This window comes from Sus scrofa, chromosome 2 (genome assembly GCF_000003025.6).
Source record: "Sus scrofa isolate TJ Tabasco breed Duroc chromosome 2, Sscrofa11.1, whole genome shotgun sequence".
NCBI lineage: Eukaryota > Metazoa > Chordata > Mammalia > Artiodactyla > Suidae > Sus > Sus scrofa.
Window position 1 is genome coordinate 9,734,560 of NC_010444.4, and position 22,381 is coordinate 9,756,940.

General features: G+C 54.7%; 2 protein-coding genes across 2 annotated transcripts; one reads left to right on the forward strand and one right to left on the reverse strand.

Moving 5' to 3' along the window:
- On the forward strand, positions 866-12,846 carry FADS1 (fatty acid desaturase 1; the record flags this gene model as incomplete). The annotated part of the gene is given in 12 exon segments (NM_001113041.1): positions 866-1,045; positions 3,178-3,288; positions 3,869-4,066; positions 4,897-4,998; positions 5,098-5,226; positions 9,000-9,060; positions 10,735-10,811; positions 11,512-11,609; positions 11,825-11,921; positions 12,146-12,225; positions 12,336-12,461; positions 12,795-12,846. Coding segments are annotated over 12 exon segments (1,311 nt in total), but the record flags the coding sequence as incomplete, so codon positions are not given.
- Positions 17,445-22,304, reverse strand: FEN1 (flap structure-specific endonuclease 1). The gene is made up of 2 exons (XM_003122627.5): positions 22,063-22,304; positions 17,445-19,355 (listed from the first exon to the last, which is right to left on the reverse strand). Exon 2 carries the CDS (start codon positions 19,332-19,334, stop codon positions 18,192-18,194), a length of 1,143 nt encoding a protein of 380 aa, XP_003122675.1. The 5' UTR covers positions 19,335-19,355; positions 22,063-22,304; the 3' UTR covers positions 17,445-18,191.

The following is a 22,381-nucleotide window of genomic DNA, read 5'->3' on the forward strand; positions in this document are numbered from 1 at the left end:
ATTGCGGGGCATTTTAAATGTTACACTGAGCAAAGTAAAGCATTAACCACCCCCGCCCCACCCCCAATAAACCATAATTCTGCTTTACAAGATAACTGCCAAGGGTTCTCTGACTGTTAATTCCAGCCGCACAATTGGTAGAGTGGCATGGCGAGGAAGCGGGAGTTCATCAGGTGGCTCTCAGGCAGGTGGGCGTCTGGAGACTGGCGGGGGGGTGGGGAGCAGCCCAAAGACCAGGCCCCTAGGACAGCCTCCTGTCCACCACGCCGTCACTGAAGCCTCCAACCTCGAACCTCGCGAGGCTGGCAGGCTTCCCCGGCCGCCAGGCGGGCCCTGCGCCCACCCACTCGGCTCGGCCTCTGCCCCTCGCCGCAGGCGGAGCCCACGCCTACCCTGGAAGCCCAGGGCGCCCCCGCACTGGGTGCCGCCTGGCCCGCTCCCAAGAGCCTCCACAGGAACCGTTATTCCGCCCGCGACGCCCCCTGGGAGCAAAAGTCGCCAAGTCGGGAAACAGGATCCCTCTGCGCCCCCGGCTGCGGGCCCGCGAGGTGGCGCGCGCCCCCGTTCAACGCCAGCCTAACCCGACCCTCCGGCCGCGGCCGCCGGCGCGGGGCCGGCGGAGGGCGGGGACTCGCTCCCCGCGCCACGCGGCTGGACCAATAGGAACGCGCGCAGCGGGGCTCAGCTCCCACCGCCTTGGTTGCTGAAAAGCCGGCGCGCGGACCGCGGGCTCAGGGTGCGCGCCAGCGGACCGGCTCCCCGAGCACGCGAGGCCGGCGCGCGCTGCCCCGCGTGTCCCGTGCGCGCTCCTGACCGCCCCAGCCCGGCTGGCGCGCGGCATCTCCTGGCCCCAATGGCCCCTGAGAACCCGGTCCAGGGGTCGACCCCGCGCTTCTTCACCTGGGAGGAGGTGGCGCAGCGCACGGGAAGAGGCAAAGAACAGTGGCTCGTGATTGACCGGAAGGTGTACAACGTCACCAAGTTCACCCGCCGGCACCCCGGGGGCTCCCGGGTCATCAGCCACTACGCGGGGCAGGATGCTACGGTGAGCGCTGCCAGACCTGGGCATGGGAGGAGGCAGGGTCCGGCGCCCGGGGCCGGACACTCGGTGCGCGAGACAAGAAGTTTGGCAGTCAAGGCCGAACACTCACTAATTCCAGGAAAAGCCGGGAGGCGCTGGAGCGTACCTGTTGCTAATTGATGGGGTGTGCTGCGGGCATGGGATGCAAGGGCAGGAGTGAGCCTGCGAAAAGTGGAGTATGGAGTCTGGGGAGTGGGAATGGAGGCCGGCAACGTGCATACCAAACAAAGGGCTGAGCCTCGGGTCGGTACGCTCACTATGTGGCCCCCGAGTCTGCGGTTTTGAGGCGTGGGCAGGCCCCGGAGCTGGGCTGGGGTGGGATGGGGCGGGGAGGCGGGACCCCGGGGCCTCCTGTACCGCCGAGACCGAAGGAGGAGGGGTCAACGGCAAAGGGAGGGATTTTTTTTTAAGTCTTTTTAAGGCCGCACTGGTAGCAGATGGAGATTCCCAGGCTAGGGGTCGAATCGGAGCTGTAGCCGCTGGCCATAGCAACACCAGATCCTAGCCGTCTGTGACCTACACCACAGCTCAGGGCAACGCTGGATCCTTAACCCACTGAGCAAGGTCAGGCAGGGATCGAACCTGCGTCCTCATGGATGCCAGTCAGATTCGTTTCCGCTGAGCCAGGATGGGAACTCTGAAGAGAGGGATTCCTGACCTGGCTTGGTGGCTGGGAGGGGGCCGCAGCCGCGTCTGGAACGAGTGTGCCCGACAACACTAGCGAGCAGGACAAAGAACAAGGGAACCGCTCTGAGAGACACAGCTGAGATGGGAAGCCACCTGGCACTCACTGGGTGAAGACGAGAGGGTGGGTGGGGAGGGGGCCACTGGCCGGAAAGGGCTAGTGCCTGCTCGTGCACAGGAAGGAATGAGAGCAGCGGGCTGAAAATGGGGGCCTGCATTAGTGTACACTTGAGCGAGGAGCCCCGGATTGGTCCTGGAATTCTGTGGGGAGGTCACTCAGTTTCAGGCCACCAGGGTCTCCAGCTATTCGTGGCAGCGGACAGCTGAATGCATTCCTGGGCCGGAGGCTCAGTGCGGGGTCCGCATCCTGCCTCACTGGGCCAGCGCACACCCCAGACGGCATTCTACTTCCCTCTCTAGACAACCTGTTCTCAGAACTAAAGCGCCTAGCATCTCCCTTCTGGGTTGGAGAACTTGGGACCCAAAGGTTGGAGCGTTCGCTTCACTGAGACCCCTCTCCCGATATCCTTCTTCCCATCCTTTGCCTAGCGGCGTGACCCCTTACACTGTCCCCAGCTTTCGCCCTGCCATCCCGGAGCGCGCCTCGGGCCGCTAAGGCTCCCGTTAGGTCGCGTTGGAGCCTAACCGGGTGAGGGCCCGCCCCTCCTTCCGACGCAGCAGGCCGGAGCTTGTGCTTGTCTCCCTAGTGACCACTGGGGAATGCAGGCAGCGGCGAAGGTGTGGACTAGCGCATGCGTAGATAGAGCCAACGCCGGGGCTTCCTGCAGTGTGATTTGGGGCCGGGGCCGGCCGTGGCGGGACCGCGATTGGTCCGGATGTGTGGTGCCACTGGCCGCCGGCTCCGCCCTAGCTCCCTCCTCGCTGCTGGCTTCCCCTTTAGGGCCTGAGGCTGTCTGACTTTCAGGATGTCCATTTCTTTAGTCTTTGAGGACCCCCTTCTTGCGTAACCAAAATTAGCACCCTGGGGCGGGCGGGTGTTCAGAGTGGGAGGGGAAAAATGGAGCCCCACCGGAAGCAGCGCAGAAGGAAGGGGGAGCAACGCAGTTTGACACAGGGAGTCGCCTTCATCACACTTTATGAGACATCCAGAGGAAAGACCAACTCAGGCAGGTCTTTGTGTGGTCCCCTAGCCGTGCTGCCTATGCCTTGGTGGGGTACCCTTCTTACGAGAACACAGATGCTGGGTGATCCTAAGCTGTGGACGGCAGGGGCAGGTCTGAATACCCTCTAAGGGCAGCTGCCGGGAAGGGAGGGCGGTGTCTTTTTGAACTTGGGTACAGCGTCCCTGCTGGATCAGGAGGACGGCCTTGGGTGTGAGCGCTCCACAAGTTGAAGGCCTGGGGGGCAGGGGCGGACTGCCTCACTGTTCTGCCTTCTCCCCATCCTTGCAGGATCCCTTTGTGGCGTTCCACATCAACCAGGGCCTTGTGAGGAAGTATATGAGCTCTCTCCTGATTGGAGAACTGTCTCCGGAGCAGCCCAGCTTTGAACCGACTAAGAATGTGAGTCCCTGTTTTGCTGTTTGGAGACCCTGTGGTTGCTGAGGGGCAGAGGGTAGAAGGAAGGCCTAGATATGTTAACAGGCAACTAATTAGTAGTTCTTGAGAGTCTTGAGAGCCCTGCTTCTGCATAGTCACTGGGCTGAAGGGCTTTCGAAGCCGGGGTTCTCACAAGGCCACCACCACTTCCATTGCCATCCTCAATAGGAAACCTATCTATCTATCTATTGAGCACTTAACTCGGTGCCAAGCGTGATATAATACTCACACATTTACAGACAAGAAATCTGAGGCTCCGAGAGGTTAAGCAACATGGCCAAGGAATCCCCCTTTAGTAAGCGGCAGAGCAGGGTCTTGAAGGAATGAATTTTGTTTGACTCCAAAGACCACATGCCCTTAGACTTGATCCCACAGCATCTCCTCCCATCATCCTTCCTCAGCCTTGCTGTGTCTTTACCTAGGACTCTGGACTTTTCTCAGCTCTTCGGTGGGAGGTCCTTGAGCTTAAGAGGGTCCTTGTTTCCAGCTGTGTTGAGTTACATCTGGGGCAGATAACACCCTCGCCCTCTCCACCCTTCTACAGAAAGAGCTGACTGATGAGTTCCGGGAGCTTCAGGCCACGGTGGAGCGGATGGGGCTCATGAAGCCCAACCATGTCTTCTTCTTAATGCACCTGCTGCACATCCTGCTGCTGGACGTTACTGCCTGGCTCATTCTTTGGCTCTTCGGGACCTCCTTCGTGCCCTTCGTCCTCTGTGCGGTGCTGCTCAGCACAGTTCAGGTGAGAGCCCTGGGCTTGTCGAGAGCACCACTGGGCTCAGCATCCATGGAAGACAGTTCTTTGTATCCCTCAGGAGGCCAAGAAGCCCTCTGAGCAGGGCAGAGCTGAGGACAACACAGGAGCTTTGGTGCAGAAAGAGAACATATGTCTGTGGCTTTTTAATTTTTTTGGCCGCACCTGCAGCGTACAGAAGTTCCAGGGCCAGGGATCCAACCTTCGCCACAGCAGTAGCCCAAGCCACAGCAGTGACACCAGATCCCTAACCCACTGAGCCACCAGGGAACTCCCTGCCTGTGGCTTTTCTCTGCTCATCACCACATGTGTACCTTCGTTTCTCTCACTGCCTCTCCAGCCCCTCCTCCCAGGGTCCCCTTCTTCCTGTGGAATTTCTTCTCAGAAACTTCATGTTCAGATTCTGCCACAGTGCAGGTGTGCCGAGAGCCAAGATCCTGGCTTCTTGGCAAAGCACAAGAGCTTCCTCCCCAGTGCAACACTGGAGTGTAATACTTGGCTGCCAGAACTCATTTGCTAAGTCTTCTTTCCTGAGTTGGTCATGCGCTGTCTCGTTCTGTAGTCTGGATGTTCAGTCCAGTGGAAGTCACAGAACTCCAGAGTTGGGGACACTGAAGAGCAGGCAAAGGACAGCGATCTACCTCAGCTCTCCAGGGAGTTGGTGGCGGAGCCACAGTCGGGACCGAGACCTCCTGACTCCTTTCCTGATGTGCACAGGCCTAGGCGGATGAAGGAAGACGGGGAGGCTGAGTGCCTGTGTTCAGTGAGAGGGATGCTGGGCTGGTGGGCCTCTCTCAACACTCACCTTTGTCGCCCAGGCCCAGGCTGGCTGGCTGCAGCATGACTTGGGACACCTGTCCGTCTTCAGCACCTCTACGTGGAACCACCTGGTACATCATTTTGTGATTGGCCACCTGAAGGTCAGTGGGACAGGGAGGGGCTCCCGGAAACTCCAGTTGATGGGCTGCCTGGGGGAAGGGATCAAAGGGCTTCCACACTCACACCCCGATTTTCTGTAGGGGGCCCCTGCCAGTTGGTGGAACCACCTGCACTTCCAGCACCATGCCAAGCCCAACTGCTTCTGCAAAGACCCAGACATCAACATGCACCCCTTCTTCTTTGCCTTGGGGAAGATCCTCTCTGTGGAGGTGAGCAGGGGATCGGTGGAGGTATCAGGCAGGTCTTTGTGAGGTCCCCTTAGCCAGGCTTCCTATTCCTTGGTGTGGTACCCTTCTTACTGGAACACAGAGGCCCGGTGATCCTGAGCTGTGGACATCAGGGGCAGGTCTGAGCACCCTCAAAGGGCAGCTGCCTGGAGGGTGGTGATGTCTGTCTGAGCTTGGATGCAGCCTCCCTGCTGGATCAGGAGGATGGCCTCGGGTGTGAGCCCTGCACAAGTCTAGGGGGGCTGGGCTGGCTGGCTGTGTGGAAGTCATGGGAGGCCACAGGCAGTGAACAAGGCTTCCCAGGACAGTCACTTGTCCTTCCTAGCGAGTTCAGGTCAGCAATTAGCTACTGCAGAAAAGTACAACATGCTGCTGAGGATCCAAAGAATGACCAGATTGCTGTGCTGAGCCTGCTTAGCCTTGAAGGCGAGGGACAGCCCTCCTTGCAGGTGCTTTTTAAAAAGTCAGCCCCCTGCACTCGGTACACCTTCCTCTTACACTGGCATCCGACTGTGTCACAGTCTTCCCCCTCCCAACACCTAAACTGGCTCACTCTCCTCTGCTGCCCATTGCCTAGAAGATTCCCTGAGTAATTCATCCCACCCCCACACCCTGATCCAGGGTGGTCAGCATTGGGTTTGTTATCTGAGGCTGTGAGCAATTATAATGCAGCTGCTAAAGAGTTCCCGCTGTGGCTCAGCGGGTTATGAACCTGACTGGTATCCATGAGGATGTGGGTTCAATCCCTGGCCTTGCTCAGCAGCTCGGATCTGGTGTTGTGGTGGTTGTGGCGTAGGCTGGCAGCTGTAGCTCCATTTCAACCCCTAGTCCAAGAACTTCCAAAGGCTGCAGGTATGGCCCTAAAAAGCAAAAAAATAATAATAATAATAATTATATATATAATAATTATATATAGTATATAAAAATAATAATTATATAAATAATAATAATTATTTATATATAATAATATATATAAATAATAATTATTATATATAAAAAATAATTATATATATATATAAAATAATTGCAGCTGCTAAAAGATGAATGCCTGGAGGTGAATGGAGATCTGTGAGCCTTTAGTGAGCATAAGGCAACAGAAGGGTGTGAATGGCCAGTGGAAGTCTGAAAAGTTAACTTAAAACCCCTTGTCCCAAGGCTCTGGGCTGTAGTCACTTCTGCCAGGTCCCTTCTCCCACTTTGATACGTGATAACATTTCAGCATGCCAGGAATTAAACTGTCGTTAAATACATTTCGGTTCCAGTCATGAGTTCGAGAGAGCCCGGCTCTCCTCTCCTCTGACCATGAGAACCCTGTGGAAGGCTCTGGCAGCGCTGACTGTCCGAGCACCGGGAGCCCCTACCTGGAGGCCTGTGTCTCACCTGGTCTCAAGGTCCTCATTTTCCCACTTCCTAAAAAGGGACTTCTGTGGGTTTTGCTACATGCCCAACACTGCAAATGATGAGCCAGCCCTGGCCTCCCTATTAGAGGTGGCTCCTTAGAGGGCAGTGTGGGTTTTTTATTGAGCAGAGCATGAGGCTCTTGGTGGCGCTTCTGTTGTCAGTATAGAGGATTAAAAAAAAAAAAAAAGATGGCTATCTTAGGTGGAAGAGAATCTTCTCATACCACTGTCTCAAAGAAGCCTCTGTTGCTTCTTGGTACTAGGGTTTTTAGGAAATTCCTATCTGCTGACACTAAAAATAGAGAATGATCTGGGACCAAAATAACTTCTTTGGGGGGGGCCTAGTTATGAGGCTGAGGATAGGCTGTTAGTAAATGTGTGGGCTACAGGCTGCTTGACGCTTCAGTTTCAGTTCAGTCTCACTGGGTCCAGTTTGATGGAACATCAGTCTCTGGGCCGATCCACCTCAGTGCCTCCTGCTCTCCAGGAGAACAAGGAAGTGCGGGGGGCGTCTCACCCTAAGTACAACTTTTCTGGCCTCTGAGAGTTGAGATCGTAATGGCATCTGACTGTCATTCAAGGAGGCAGCCAGTGGAAGGGCTCCCTTCCCTAACCGCCCCCAAATAAGGAGGCCAGAGTTCTGCCCACCCACCCCACCAGACAAGACAGGTGCTGCTCCTCCAGCTTCCTCCTCTCAGGTAATGCTGCTGGGGATGGGACAAATTCACCGAAACCTCTGGTTCATCACAAGCCTTACTGCCTCCAAAGCACACCCAGTTCACCATTCGTCAGCTTCATCTCCTGGGCCTTCCCGCAGCACAGCTCATGGCAACACCGGGTCCCTAGCCACTGAGCGAGGCCAGGGCTCAAACCCGCATCCTCATGGATTCTAGTCGAGTTTGTTACCACCGAGCCACGGCGGGAACTCCCAGAGTGAGGCTTTAAAGCGCCAAGCAGATAATCCCACACCTGTGGAAGGTGTTCAGGGCCTCCCATCACCATTGGAATAAAATCCAGGCACTCCTACTGAGCCTTCTGAGGGCTTTCTAAGGCCCTACATGATTCAGCCATCCCCTAGCTTTTTGGCCTTATCAACCACTCTCCTCTGTTGCTTATGTTCCCAGCTGCACTGGCCTTCTTCCTGTCCCTCAAACATCCCAGACTGGTGTTCCCTCTGCTTTAAGTGTCATTGTTGGCTCCTCAGGTCTCAGGGCCCAGGGCGGCTGTATCTGACTGCCCAGCCAAAACGGGCATATTTTCCTTCACTTTGTCATGTTTTCCTGCTTGTAATCTGAGCTTACCTTGAGCTCTACAAATTTATCACCAGCTTCCTCTCCTCAGATTATAAACTCCACAGGGTGGGGGGGGTGGGGCATTTGGGGTTATTCTCCTCTGTGTTCTCATACCCGTGTGTGCAGTGCCCGGCACATGGCAGAGGCTCAGTAAATACTTGTTGAATGAATCAATTAACATAGAAAGACTGCTTCATGTAGCAGAAGTGCCTTGCCCCGGATAAGGTCTCAGTAAGTGACCTGTCGAAACAGTGGGAAGAATCATGAAAGAAGGAGCTGGCATTCTGCCCTGGGGTAGAGTTCCTCCTGTGCCGAGGTCATCTGGCCACCAGAACTGACAGGAGCGTGAGCAGCAGCAGGAGCCATCAGACAAGGGCATAGAGCTTTGCTGTCACATTTCCATGCGCACACGCTGGCAGCCCCAGGCTGACCGGCTGGCCTGGCAGCCCCATCTGGTCTCTGCAGCAGGGAGGTTTGCAAAATCACCACCACCCATGGGGGAAAAACCTTGCCAGAACCTTCAGGTTGCCAAGTTGTTCTTGGTATTCTTTCCACAAATATTTGCCAAACTTGGCTTTCAAGGGATTTTATAAAGTTCATGTGGAAGTCTGAAGAGACCAAAGGATTTTTCTAGACAAATAAGGGCCGGATGTAGAGAGGATGCTGGCCTGTATAGGGGCAAAAATGGGTGTCCACGGAGCCCTTGATGTCAAAAAAGTACCAGGTGGAGAAAAAAGGAGGGGAGGGGGAGGGACCTGGAAGGCTGGCAGGGGTGTCTCCGGACGGATGCGGGAGTCCCTGCAGGCTCTGTGGTGCGCATGCTCCGTGCGGGTGCGGGCCGCCGAGCAGCATCCACGGTGTGGCGCCACACTGGGCTCATTGCAGCCCCGGCTTCGTGTCCCAGGGGCTGGAGGGCAGGCTGGGCCCGCTGATAGTGCCAACAAGCTGCCAGCCCCTGCAGCAAGCAGGCCTCCGCTCCCGGGTGGAGAAGAGCCAGGGTCACAGGGGAGGGGAGGGGGTGACTGGCCTGTGCGCGCTGACCTGAACTTGCTTTGCTTCACAGCTTGGGAAACAGAAGAAAAAGTACATGCCATACAACCACCAGCACAAATACTTCTTCTTGAGTGAGTGTCCTCCTCCCACGCTGGGGGCTGCCTCCACAGGGGCTGCTGAAGGGATGTGAGGAGGTCATGACCCTCCAGGGGTTCTGGGGTTCCAAGCTAAGGCTGCGTCTGGAACCAGGGGGCAGTCTTCCTTCCCGAGGGGCAAAGGCAAGCCTTATTAGGCTAACGTTGGGTCACTTGTGCTGGGGGCAAACCAGGTCCTCTAGCCCCACCCTGTCTTCCTCAAAGGAGCCGAGTGGTGGGGGGCCATCCCGATTAAGCCTGAAACCTCACTTTAAACCTCTCAAACAGAGACCAGGGCCAAAGTGACCCAGTAGGACACGGTCCAGTCCCCAGGGGGACAAAGGTAGACTAGCTGTGGGCAGACTGGACCCAAAAGGAACTGAAGAGGAGAAAACATTTCTGTGGTTGTCCTAAGCTCCTTCTGAAGAAGTCTGTATATTCCCAGCTTTAAAAGTCTCCACAATGCCTAAATTCTTTAAAACTCCTTTAAAAGTTCAATTTTTTTCTTAATTTTTACTTTATTTTTTTTGGTCTTTTCTAGGGCCGCACCCGAGGCACATGGAGGTTCCCAGGCTAGGGGTCCAATCGGAGCTACAGCTGCCGGGCCTACACCAGAGCCATAGCAACTCGGGATCCAAGCTGTGTCTTCAACCTACACCACAGCTCACGGCAACGCCAGATCCTTAACCCACTGAGCAAGGGCAGGGATCGAACCTGCGTCCTTGTGGATACTAGTTGGGTTCGTAACCTGCTAAGCCACAACGGAAACTGTTAAATTTTCATTTTTTCGTTTTATTTAAATTCAAAATTTTAAGGGAAAGGAGGGAATGATTCCGTTGATCCCATTTTAGTTCAAAGGAATTTATCTTAACTGCCTATTACCAACCATCCCTACTGGAGAAGGGGGGGGGACTGAAGGGCAGAACAGAAATGATGGGAAGAAGTGGGCGTTAGAATCCTTGGCACACAAGGTAGAAGCAGCGTGGGTGGGCACTGTAATGCAGGGCCTTAGAGGTAACATCAGCCCTGCAGAGAAGGAATGCGGAAAGAAAGCGGGCGGCACGCAGGCGGGAGCCACTCCAATTCCCAATTCTAAGAGAGGCTTCTCCTCCCTTTGCCACAGCGAACTCCTGCCTTTGGGCTGCTTCAGTTCAGGTGCATAAGCTCCACCCCTCGTCGAGGGAAGTGAGCTCTCAGCCCGTGAAGGATCGGTCAGCAGGGTTCCCCCTGCTCCACACAGACACTTTCCTGTTCCTGTCCCTTCACCCACAGGCGAAGCAGCTGAAACACAGGGCAGAGAACCTCAAGAACAGGCAGAGAGCCAGGAGGGAGGCCCCTGGCAGGGGCTGGGCTGCAGACGGGGCAGTTCTGGGAGCACAGCAGGTTCCATGCATGGAGCTTGTTTCCCCTGCTGTCCCCTTCCCCTGGAGAAGGGTGCCACGTTCCTCCTTCAGCCTCCCGGGAGATTTTGCTTTCTTCGGGCTTGCATTCATGCCCGTCCCCGGTGCCACTTGGTTCCAGTGGTCTGAGGTGTGCCGAGGCAGCTGGAAGGGCAGCAGGAGGGGGCCAAGGGGCAGCCTTGTGCTGGAGGCCATCTATCCAGCACCAGCTGGCCCTTCAGTGACCTTCATGCTGCTCACACCTCCTCCCCTGTCTCCGTTTCCTCCCCAGTTGGGCCCCCAGCCTTGCTGCCTGCCTACTTCCAGTGGTATATTTTCTATTTTGTTATCAAGAGGAAGAAGTGGGTGGTAAGTATCCATGGCCCCCAAACCCCATGTACTTTAGGTGGGATGATTAGGGCTCAGTGGGCAACCTGTCTCCTGGCACCCTGATCCATTCAGCGAGTACCTCCTGAGGTTACAGTGCCAGGGATAAAGCCAGGTGCCAGGCAGGGGATGGAGAAGATGAACGGGACGGCACCTGCCCTCAGGGAACTTCTGATGAGGCAGGCTGTGGTTCACACTAGAGAACAGGTGCAGGCAGAAAGGATTCCAGAAGGGGCCTGACTGCATTTGGCTGGATGGGAGGCATCAGAAAAGACTTTGTAAAGTCACTTTTCCAGCTGGCCTTGGAGGACAGGCAGAGGTGGGGGAGTGGGGATGAACTCTCAGCAGAGAAGCGGGGGATTAAGGGGTGAATTTGGCCACTGGACGTGTGGTGGAGGCCTCGGGTTTCGGGAGGGTGTGATGCAGAAAACCGATTGGCAGTTTGATCAGGGCACTGGCAGGGACAGAGTCATTTAGCAGCATGGGGACAGGATGCTGGATGGAGATGGGCTGGGAGGAACTGGAGGCAGAGAGACCTGACCTGCGAAGGAAACAGGCAAGGAGGGCTGGGGGGGTGGGGGGTGCAAGAGGGGTGGAGGGCATGGCTGCTCCACACAAAGAAACGGGTGCCGTGAGAGGAGAGGCGCTCTGTGCCGTCTCAGTGCTCTGCCTGTCCCCGCAGGACTTGGCCTGGATGACGTCCTTCTATGTGCGCATCTTCCTCACTTATGTGCCACTGTTGGGGCTGAAGGGCTCCCTGGGCCTCCTCTTCCTGGTCAGGTAGGATCTGATGGGGGAGCAGGGACCGGCGCAGAGCAGCAGAGGTTGGGGAGCGACCAGTTTCGGCTGGGGCTGGGGCTGGGCTGCAGCGAGCGGGAGGCGCTCCTGGCATCAGCTTGGGAAGGTGGCCGGGCTGGAGCAGTTATCTGAGGCGGGGAGAGTAAGAACGCAGGGCCCTGCTTGCACTGATTTTGTCCGGGTGCCATATTCACCAGGTTCCTAGAAAGCAACTGGTTCGTGTGGGTGACACAGATGAACCACATCCCCATGCACATCGATCACGACCGGAACGTGGACTGGTTCTCCATGCAGGTGAGGGAGTCACTTGGAAGGCCTGGGCATAACACAACGAATAAAAGGGGCAGGCGCCAGTAACAACAGAGGGTCCTAAATCTTGCCTCGTTCGCGTGAAGCTTCTCTCCTGGCACCATGTGGAGAAGGGAGGCGCCAGGGACAGGCCAGCTTTGCCTGGAGAGGGCTGGCCTGGCCGTCCATCCGGTACCCAGAGCCATGCTCCCCCCGACCTTTTCCTCCAGGTCCGGGCAACGTGCAACGTCCACAAGTCGGCCTTCAATGATTGGTTCAGTGGCCACCTCAACTTCCAGATTGAGCACCAGTGAGTAGGGAGACCTGGGAGGCAGGGACCTGGGGAGGGTCCACACAGGAGGGGGAGGGGGAGCGGGCAGAGAAGCTGGAGCCACTGACTGCCCCCTGGTCCCCCTGCAGTCTTTTCCCCAGGATGCCGCGACACAACTACCACAAAGTGGCTCCCCTGGTGCAGTCCCTGTGTGCCAAGCATGGTATAGAGTACCAGTCCAAGCCCCTGCTCTCGGCCTTCGCCGACATTGTCCAGTGAGTATCTGAGCCCGGGAAGGGGACAGGGAGGTGGGGTGGGAGCAACAGGAAGGTTTCCCCTGGGTCGTCTGGGACGGAGGTCACCCAGGCAGAGGCAGGGCGCGCTACTGGTCTTTGGCCAGTTCAGGCCTTTGCTCTTGGTGCCACAGCCCAGGCTCTTTCTCAGCAGTGAAGGGAGGGAAGTGCTCAAGTGGATGGGGCCTCCCACCGTGGAGAACGGCCTCCATGCCCCGGAAGAGCCTTGCGGCTACACGTCTGGGGGCTGGCTTGGTTTTGAGGCTCCACTCTGCCCTGCCTCCCTCACCACCTGCTCCCACCTTGCCCCCACAGCTCACTGAAGGAGTCCGGGCAACTCTGGCTGGATGCCTATCTTCACCAGTAACAGCAGCCTCCCATCTGGAAGAAGAGCCTTGGAGCCAAAACAGAGTGGGGCTTGGGGACAATGCCACTACCATCCTAGTATTCAGAGGGGATGGGTTTGAGATGAAGGCTGTGACTCAAACCCCTCCCCTTTATCTTCCAGGCAGGGATCTAAGACCCAAACAGGGGTGGGGAAAACAGGCAGGCGCCCCCCGGAAGGAGGGATGGAGCTGCCGGGCAGAGGTATGAGTGGTCTCCTTTTCCGCTGGGCAGATGCAGATGGTCTGGTCTGTGAGCAAAGAGGGAGTCAGGAGGGTGTTAGAATAGGGAGGGTCCACTGAGCCCAGAAATCAGCAAGGTGATGGTTGTCTTCCTTTTGGCTGCACTCTCCTGGTCCTGGGCCAGGGATCGAATCTGAGCCACAGTAACACTGACTTCTGAACCCACTGTGCCACAGCGGGAACTCCCAGGAAGCGATTTAGCACTAAAATCCCACTCAGGAAAGGGGGGCTCATCCCTTTTGTCCACCTCTCAATGCCTTCTCCGCCCTCAGTCACAAACCTCGGAGGTTTGCAGGCTGGACGAAGACAGCAGCTGAACCTTCTGAGCAAGATTTACAAAGGAAGCATTAGGGCTTAGAATTCAAGGCCTGGCTCAGTCGGGCTAGGTGCGACTCCTGCCTGCCTCAGGGTCCTGGAGAAGCAGTTTTTCCACTTTCAGAAGCAAGAAAGGCAAAGGCTAGGGCTGCAGTGGTGGAGGCATCTGGCCCTGAAGGATCCCCGTGCCACTGGATCTGGTCTCAGGCTCCACCCCATGTACCACGGGAGCAGGAGGTCCCAGGTCTCGCCACAACAGCCAGCAGAGTCCTGGCCATTAAAAATCCTTTCCGCTTTTGATTTGGATTCACCTCTTGTAACCACCACCAAAGGGACAGAACACTCCTAGGCTGGGGAGGCTACTTCCTGCTCCGTGGGCAAGCGGGCAAATGGGGCACTTCATCTCCATACAAACAAATGGGGGCTCCCAGCAGTTTCCCTTTGCTCCTCTACCTCTAAGTCCAAGTTTCCTAAAATAGCAGTGAGCCCAAGTGCCCAAGCTGGGAGGCAGTGAATTGCCGGTCACAGGGTTCAGTCATTACAGAACATGAGGGCCCTAAGGAATTTTCTATAACCTAAACTACGTTATAGCATTGCGTTTACATAGGAGCCGTGGGTTGAAAATGACTTCATAGTTCTGACCAGAAATAGGAAGATAAAAAACAGCAGTGTGTGGAGTTCCCGTGGTGGCTCAGCAGAATCTGACTAGGATCCATGAGGACGCAGGTTCAACCTCTGGCCTCGCTTAGTGGGTTAAGGATCTGGCACTGCCCTGAGCTGTGGTGTCGGTCACAGATGCAGCTTGGATCCTGCATTGCTGCGGCTACAGCTCTGATTCGACCCCTAGCCTGGGCACCTCCATATGCAGCAGGTGCAGCCCTCAAAGGACCCAAAACCAAAAAACCAGCAGTTTTGTGATCATCCTTGTTACCCTTCAGCATATTCTGGCAGCTGTGTCCTCGTGTCTTTGTCTGTTCAAGACCAGGTAGGATAACACAGGAGAATCTCTTTAAAGTGTATCAGTCTAATGCTGACATGGTTTTTTCAATCTCCTGGTTTTTAAAAGATAGAAACAGTTTAACCCATCTCTAGAGACAGAACACAGGACTGTGCCCAGGCATCTGGCCTTAACTCCCAGGGTTTATCAACATTCAGTACCCTCCATTCCACGACCACAGCCCTTTGCCTGCTCAACAGCATCTTCTCAAAGCATATGGAGCACTGTGGACACTGGAAGGAGAAAATCTCAAGCAAGAAGGAAAAAGCAGAGTCCTGGGAGAAGTCACATTTCTTTGAGGAAAAGAATGAGGAGATGAAAACGGTGCTGAGGGAGCTGAGGGTCCTAAAGGCTGCTGGTGGGGCTGGAGGCGCCACCTACGGAAAAGGCTGTCCTGGTGACTCAGAGGTTTGTCAAAACAGACACACACAGAGTTCCCATTGTGGCCCAGTGGTTGTACAATCTGACTAGGACCCATGAGGTTGCGAGTTCGATCCCTGGCCTTGCTCAGTGGGTTAAGGATCCGGCGTTGCCGTGAGCTGTGGTGTAGGTTGCAGACGCGGCTTGGATCCTGTGTTGGCTGTGGCTCTGGCCAGCGGCTAAAGCTCCGATTCGACCCCTAGCCTGGGAACCTCCATATGCCACAGGTGTGGCCCTAGAAATGGCAAAGAGGGAAAAAAAAAAAAAAAAAAAAACAGACATACACAACAGAAGGGGGGAACCCCCCTTCCCATTTGGGGGGACCCTGGTTTAAAACAGTCTTGGGGAGAACAACTGGAGGCAGAATTGAAGAGTTCTTCACTCCAAAAGAGGTGCTGAACCCAGCCTATCAGGCCATCTGGCTTCGGGCCCAAGCTGCCCCACCTGCCCCTAGTGGCTTCCTGAAAGAGTCCCAGTCCTCAAAGCTCCTCAATCACTGTGGCCTTCTCTCCCTAGCCTAGACCAGTGTAGTATCCCCTTGCCACAGGGGGACAGACCAGTGACAAAAACCTCAGACCATTACAAGGTAACATGAGTGATCTTGAATTCAAACAAAGACCTAAGAAAACAAGACTAGGTGGGTTAAGATGCCTCTGGTTATAGACTGTGGCAGAACTAACATTTGACCTCCTTTAAAAAAATCTCCAATATCTATGGTTTATTTTTGTTTCTATCATCATCTTACCACTTTGCCAGAGGCATTCTGACTAGACCCAACATCAGTACCCTCACGTGTGCCGATTCTGTTAGCACATCCCAGGGAAGGGAAACTGAAAAAGTTGTTTTGACCAGGGAGTTCCCGTTGTTGTGCAGTGGAAATGAATCCAACTAGTATTCATACGGTTGTGGGTTCAATCCCTGCCTCACTCTGGGTTGGGGAACCAGTGTTTCCATAAGCTGTGGTGCAGGTCACAGATGCAGCTCAGATCCCACGTGGCTGTGGCATAGGCCAGCTGTAGTTCTGATTCGACCCCTAGCCTGGGAACTTGCATATGCCTCGGGCATAGGCCCAAAAAGCAAAAATAAAGTTAATTTTGACCAAACGAAGGCTACCTAAGAGTCCACGATGCTCTTCTTCGCCTGTTGACAGGACTCTCTGAACCTCTGCTACAAGCTACTCTACTTCTGTGGCTCTAACTTCTTTCTATGAGCTCCCATACAGACTCCCCTTTACCCAAGCCCTTTGGGCAGAGGGAGGGTCATCAAGCCCCCCTGGAACACCAAGGCACAGATGGACTGAGGAAGGAAGAAAAGCCAACCCCTTCCCGGGACACCCACGTGTTCAAAAACTAAGCTGCCTACACACACTGGCAATGTTTAGTGCACTGCTAAATCTTCCTTTGTGATTGCAAAGCAATGTCTTTTTAACCACCACCCATCAGAACAGCTTTCCTCTCCAAGCAAGAATATTAAAATACGCTAAATAAAATTTACAGGGTTGGTTTTCCCTGCAGTAGTTCCTAAGTTTCTAGAAAAGACCACGCAACTCAACTTCAAAAAACAAAAGGAAAACCAACCACTCTACCTGCTACCACAGGGAACCGGACCTTAACTAGAGCTACTGCATTGGGAATGATAACCCTGTCTTAACTATCTCTGGGCCCCATCACCATTACTGCGGGCTTAGAAGCAAATTACTTGAATCAGAAAATGGACTTTGAGTAAGTTGTGTGGCTTGCTTCATTCTGGGAACATTTGTCGACTGCTGGACAGAACAGTGAACAGACGCTAAGATCCTTGCCTTGAGGACAGAACTTTCTGTCTACATCAGTGATTTTCAGAGTCCCCTAGTCAGGAGGTATTGCTGGGGAGACCATATCCCATTCCTGCTTCAACCAGAGGAGCTCTTACACGCCGAGACTCCACATCTTTTCAAGACGTCACTTGAAAGACAGGTTGCTCCATCCAAAAATTTGAAAACTACTAGTCTTTAGTCTTTTACCTGCTTAACCTGTCAAAACAATGTCAACTTAAATTTCAGATCGCTTAAGTGTCCTGGATAGCTTTAAATGGCAGTAAGGGATAGGAATGCTAAAAAATTAGCAACTCAAAACAGGACAGCCCCTACCAAGTTTCATCATGATTATAAAACTTTCGAAGTACAAAAACATTCCATCTCTATGAGAAATGGCAACCTGAAGTTTATGTCACAAAAGGGACAAGAAAGTGATTGCTGACTGGCAGCTTTACCAATTTATAAACGGGTAAAAGCCTGGATGCTATGAAGTAGTTGATCTAAATTGTGAGGATTTCTCAAGGGAGCTCCTTTATCTCACACAGGACGTGGGAAACTCAAAGTCCATACCATTTATTAAAACTCCTTTCCCAGCAAGATAAACTAGGCAACATCCTCTGGATGGCTCATGTACCACCCCAGCTGCTTTGGTCATTCGATGGAGCATGGCGCCATCTTGTGGCCACTGTCAAACCAGCGGCTAATAAGGCACAACCCCAGCATGCCATCCTGCGTGAAAAAGAGAACAATTTTCTATAGCCTGACGGGCCTAGGGCACCTAAAATGGGCAAACATTCTCAAAGAGCATGACATCCTGGTTACTTTTATAATTTTATTGACTCTCTTCTCCTCTCTTGAAAACAACAAACAGCACATGAAAACAGCATCTTATCCAAAAGTTTCAACTCAATTCACTGCCTCCGTGAGGCCCTGAGAAGCATTCTACCACTTTACACCTCTGACAAACAATGGCAAAGACAGGGGTTTAAGTAGCAAGTTCAAGGTTCTGCCCACCCCAGGACACACAGCTGGAAATCAAATCCTCGTTGCCAACTGCAGGGACTCCAGCTCTATGCCTATCTTGTTTTCGGTACATCTTCCTGTCTGTTTAAGGCTGGGTCTTCCTGGGGGCTATCCTTCAGGGTGGGTCAAGGCTGAGCGCGGTCTGGGTCGATGGCCACCTCCCAGCCGCCCCCGGCTGACCAGGGAGGAAATCATTTCCAGTTTTCTGTCCCCATCATTTACCCCCCTCTCCCTCCTTCAAAACTGGCTGCCCTCACTTTTGTGTAGCAAAGGAGTCAGTGTCCATTACATTGCCTGAGAGGCGGTTTGAGCCTGACATACCTTCCTGAGCTAAAAAAGGAAAACATACCTCTGTGGCTGTCCTGCCACGAGATCAGGTAACGACGGGAAAAGCGCTACTGAGAAAGGGCGGTGCTGGGGAAGCGTCGCAGGCCCCTCCCCTCCCCACCCCACGGAGGATCCTCCCGCACGAGCTCTTGCGGGTACAAGGCGGCAGGGATATTGGGGCCAAGGAGGTACGATGAAGGGAAACCCGTCTATTTTGCCCTTTTGAGCTTCCCTGCTGCCCCGGTCTTTGCCTTCTTCTTAGCGGATCCCTTGGGCTCTGGCTCCTTGCGCTTAGCGGACGAGAGGGAGCCGGTCACCTTGAAGAAATCATCCAGGCGGCCCTGGGTGCTGCCCTGGCGGCTCTTGCTCAGCCGCCTGACCCCGCTGCGGATTCGCTCCTCGGAGAACTGCTTCTCGCCGCACATGAACTTGACGAGCTCTTCTTCATTTGGCTCGCTCCACTTCAGCTCCACAGCCTCCGGGTCCAGCACCTCCGGCTCCAGGAAGAGCTGCTGGGCCTCCTTGTGGAGCCAGTTTTCCGGCACAGGGTACTTGTTGGGGTCGAGCCGACGCACGATCTCCTCGATGCTCTTGTGCTTCTGGATGAGGTCCACGGCCCGCTTGGGCCCAATGCCCCGAATGCTCTCACAGTAGTCGCTGCCCAGCAGGATGCAGAGATCCACAAACTGCTCCTGGTTCAGGCCCAGCTCCTGCAGGACCCGGCTCAGGTGGAACTCCTGGATGGGCAGCTTCTTGGCCTCACTGGCAGTCAGGTGCCGCATGAGCACGGGGCTGCCGAAGGTCAGGCAATCCATGTCCTCTGTGGCCGCGGCGTAGACTTTGCCAGCCTTCACCAGGGCTGCGCAGCTGGCCTCCGCCTCGCTGGGCGCGTCGAGGTACGGGACGCCCATGAGGCTCAGGAGATGCTTGCACTCATCGTTGTGCTGCTTGGTGACCTTGACCAGGCGCTTGGTAAACTTCTCCACCTCCTCCCCGGCGCCGGCAGCCTGCGCCTGCTGCAGCTGCTTCTCCGCCTCGGCCCGCCGCTCGCTGCGTTTGGCCAGCTCCCCCGACTTGAGCTGCGGCGGCTTGCCGTCGAAGACGTACACGGGCTTGATGCCGTTCTCCATCATGCGGATGGTGCGGTAGAACATGCCCATCAGGTGGCTGGTGGTCTCGCCCTCCTCGTTCTGCAGCACATCCCCGCCCTGGCGAACGGCGATCAGGAACTGATAGATGCTCATGGAGGCATCGATGGCCACCTTGCGGCCAAAGTAGCTCTTGATGTCATTCTCCCGGATGGCCCCAGGGGCCACGTCGGCGATCAGTTTGGCCAGTCCTTGAATCCCCATAGCAGTGCGGAGGAGGGCCGGCTACAAAAGAAAGGCAAGTAAGACAGGAGGCACTCAAAGGAAGGAAGAGGAGGAAGGGGTGCTTACCAGGGGTGCAATCCCACCAACTGCACGCCTTCCGCTAAACAAATTTAGCACAACAAAAGGACCCAGGTGGGCACTGCAGAAGAAAAGAACAAGACAGGGCTCCCATCCTCAAGAAACTTCCCAGGAAATCCACTGCATTAACACCAAGGCTTCCTGCATATCGGGCACTCGACTGGATGCTGAGAGGACCAAGATGCTGGTGCTGTGCCTGAGGGACGTTAAGTGCAAGTGGCTGAGGCGGCAACAGGGCCAGAGTGCAGATCGGGCTAGAGTGAGGCCAGAGCAGAGGGCCTGGCCCGGCCCCGAGGAGTCCAGGGATCACAACGGCAGAACTGAGCCCTGAAGGACAGGCAAAGCCTGGTCAGACAAAATCGACATGAGACAGATAAAAAAGCAACCCAAATACGCAGCTGAACATGTCAAGTGGTGAAATAAACTCGGGAGTATCTGTCTTCCTGCCCATTAGCGAACCACACATCTGTTCCTCCTTTGTACCAGGGACCAAACACCTCCAACTCACAGTGCTGTTAGTGTGACGTGTCAACCTGTCAAGGCCACAGTATCTAGTTATTTAACTAAACACTAATGCAGGTCTTGTCGTGAAGGTATTTTGTGGGTGTGGTCACCATCTCTGTCAGCTGACTTTCAGGAGCCTGCCCTCCATAACGTGAGTAGGCCTCATCAAAATCAGCTGAAAGGCTGTAAGAGCAAAAACAGGTTTCATGAAGAAATCCTGCCTCAAGACTGCAGCATCGGAGTTCCCTGGTGGCCTCGTGGTTAAGGACCCGACATTGTCACTGCTGTGGTGCAGGTTCAATCCCTGGCCCGGGAACATTTGCATGTCAAGGGTGCAGCCTCCCCAGAAAAGACTGCAGCTGCCACTCCTACCTGCCCTGTGATTTTCAACTTTTCACTCCAGTTCCTTAAACTGGGTCTCTTTACATATATCCACATTCTGTTTCCTCTTTATTCTGTTACTCTGGAGGACAGAGCAGCTGGCAAAAGTAGCATCCGAATGGGAGTGCTGTGGCTTCTGCAACACCACCTGGATCTCTCTGCAGTAACCCTTCAGCACTTCCACCTCTAACGTGATGCTGTTTTAAGTCTGCCACTTCCACATTTTCTCTCCACTGCTAAGTCTGAATTGTGAGCTCCACAGCTCCTACTCCACCCCAGGTCCCGGTGCAGGGGCCTGCATGCTGGAGTCCCTCAGCCCAGAACTGAATTTCTGTGGTCCAGGCCCCTCAACAAAAGATTTCCTACGGAAGTATTTCCCAAACTTCAGTCGGGCCTAATCCACCCTCACAATTTTCTGCCACTTCCCACTAAAACCTGTACTTTCATTCACTTAATATTTTTCATGTGGACACCATCTTCTAAAAACTAAATTGAAAAAAAAGAACTCATCTTAAGTAATAATACCTGTGTTATATCAGTTATAACTCAATACTTTTAAAAAGGATGTTGAGGAGTTCCTGTGGTGGCGCAGAGGAAACAAATCCGACTAGGAACCATGAGGTTGTGGGTTCGATCCCTGGCCTCGCTCAGTGGGTTAAGGATCCAGCATTGCCGTGAGCTGTGGTGCAGTTCGCAGACACAGCTCGGATCTGGCATTGCTGTGGCTGTGGTGTAGGCCAGCAATTGCAGCTCTGATTTGACCCCTTGCCTGGGAACCTCCATGTGCTGCGGGTGTGGTCCTAGAAATAATAAAATAAAATAAAAAATAAAATAAAAAGGATGCTGAAGGCACCACTGGCACTGTGTCCAACACTCAAAGAAATAGTACACTAGGCCTTCTAATTGTTCCCACTCGTCCTTCACAGGGTTCTTTCTAAAACATAAGGGACTTACAGCATCAAGATCTTTCATGCTGATTCCCAACTTAACTTTACACTCTTAGAATCGAAGAGAAAGGCTGGTCTAAGGACCGCCCTGTCTCACTTTTGCTCGGCGGTGCCTTCCTCCCACCATCCTGAAGCCCTTTTCTTCAATGTCCGTCTCACCTAGTTCTCACCTGCGAATGGCGGTGGCCTTGAACCCAGGCACCAGCACTCACCACCTCGGTAATACCATTATGTCACTTAGTCTGTGACGTTACTAAGCCATTTAGGTTTGGTTTTCTCATCTATCAAGTATGGGAACCATGCCTGCCTTGCAGAATTACTGTCAGAGTTAACTGAGGTACCAGACAAAAACCCCTCCAACAAACGCTAGGTGCTCTATAAAAATTCCCCCTCCAGAACCCACTCGATCCTTCGGTTCAGGCCCCAACCTATCTGCTTTGCTAGAATGTGTACCCAGGAGCCAGTGCCTCGTTAGCCGAGTATCCCACCACCGAGGCCGACAAAGGCAGGAAGGAAAGGAATCTGGACAAGTGCAGTTCCAAAACTGTCTCTCCTCCAGCACCTAAGTCACCATACAAAACGACTCCAGGAGGTGGGAGTTATTATCCTTCTTCTACAAATGAAGAAAGAGGCTCGGGGGTTCAGCGACTGGCCCCAGGCTCACAACGGAAAGTGGCGGGCCCGCCAGATGGCGAATCCCGCGCTCCCTCCGTCCGGCGCACGGCAGCGGCCGGCCTTCTCCAGCACCCGGCGCAAAGCGGGCCCGCCGCTCTCGAGGCGCTTCCCGCGGGTCTCACCTGGCCTCTGGGACGTGAAGCCTCGGCAGCTGGCGATTGCTCCTGTGTGGCCCAGGGCCGACCTCAGCCCAACTCGCTCCTCAGCCGCGGGTAGCCTCTCGCTCCGCCGCCTTCCAAAGCCCGCGCTCCCGTCACATGACCTACCGCGGCGCACAGCCTCCTGGGAAGTGTAGTACAGGCCCCGGAGCCCTCGGCCTGCTTCTCTCAAGACAAAGACTCCAGCCAGGGTGAACAGGCTCGCTCAGCGACCCGACCCTACCCTTCTCCACCACTTGTTCCCACTCCACCCCGGGACCCCGCCGGCCCCAGATCCCGTTGC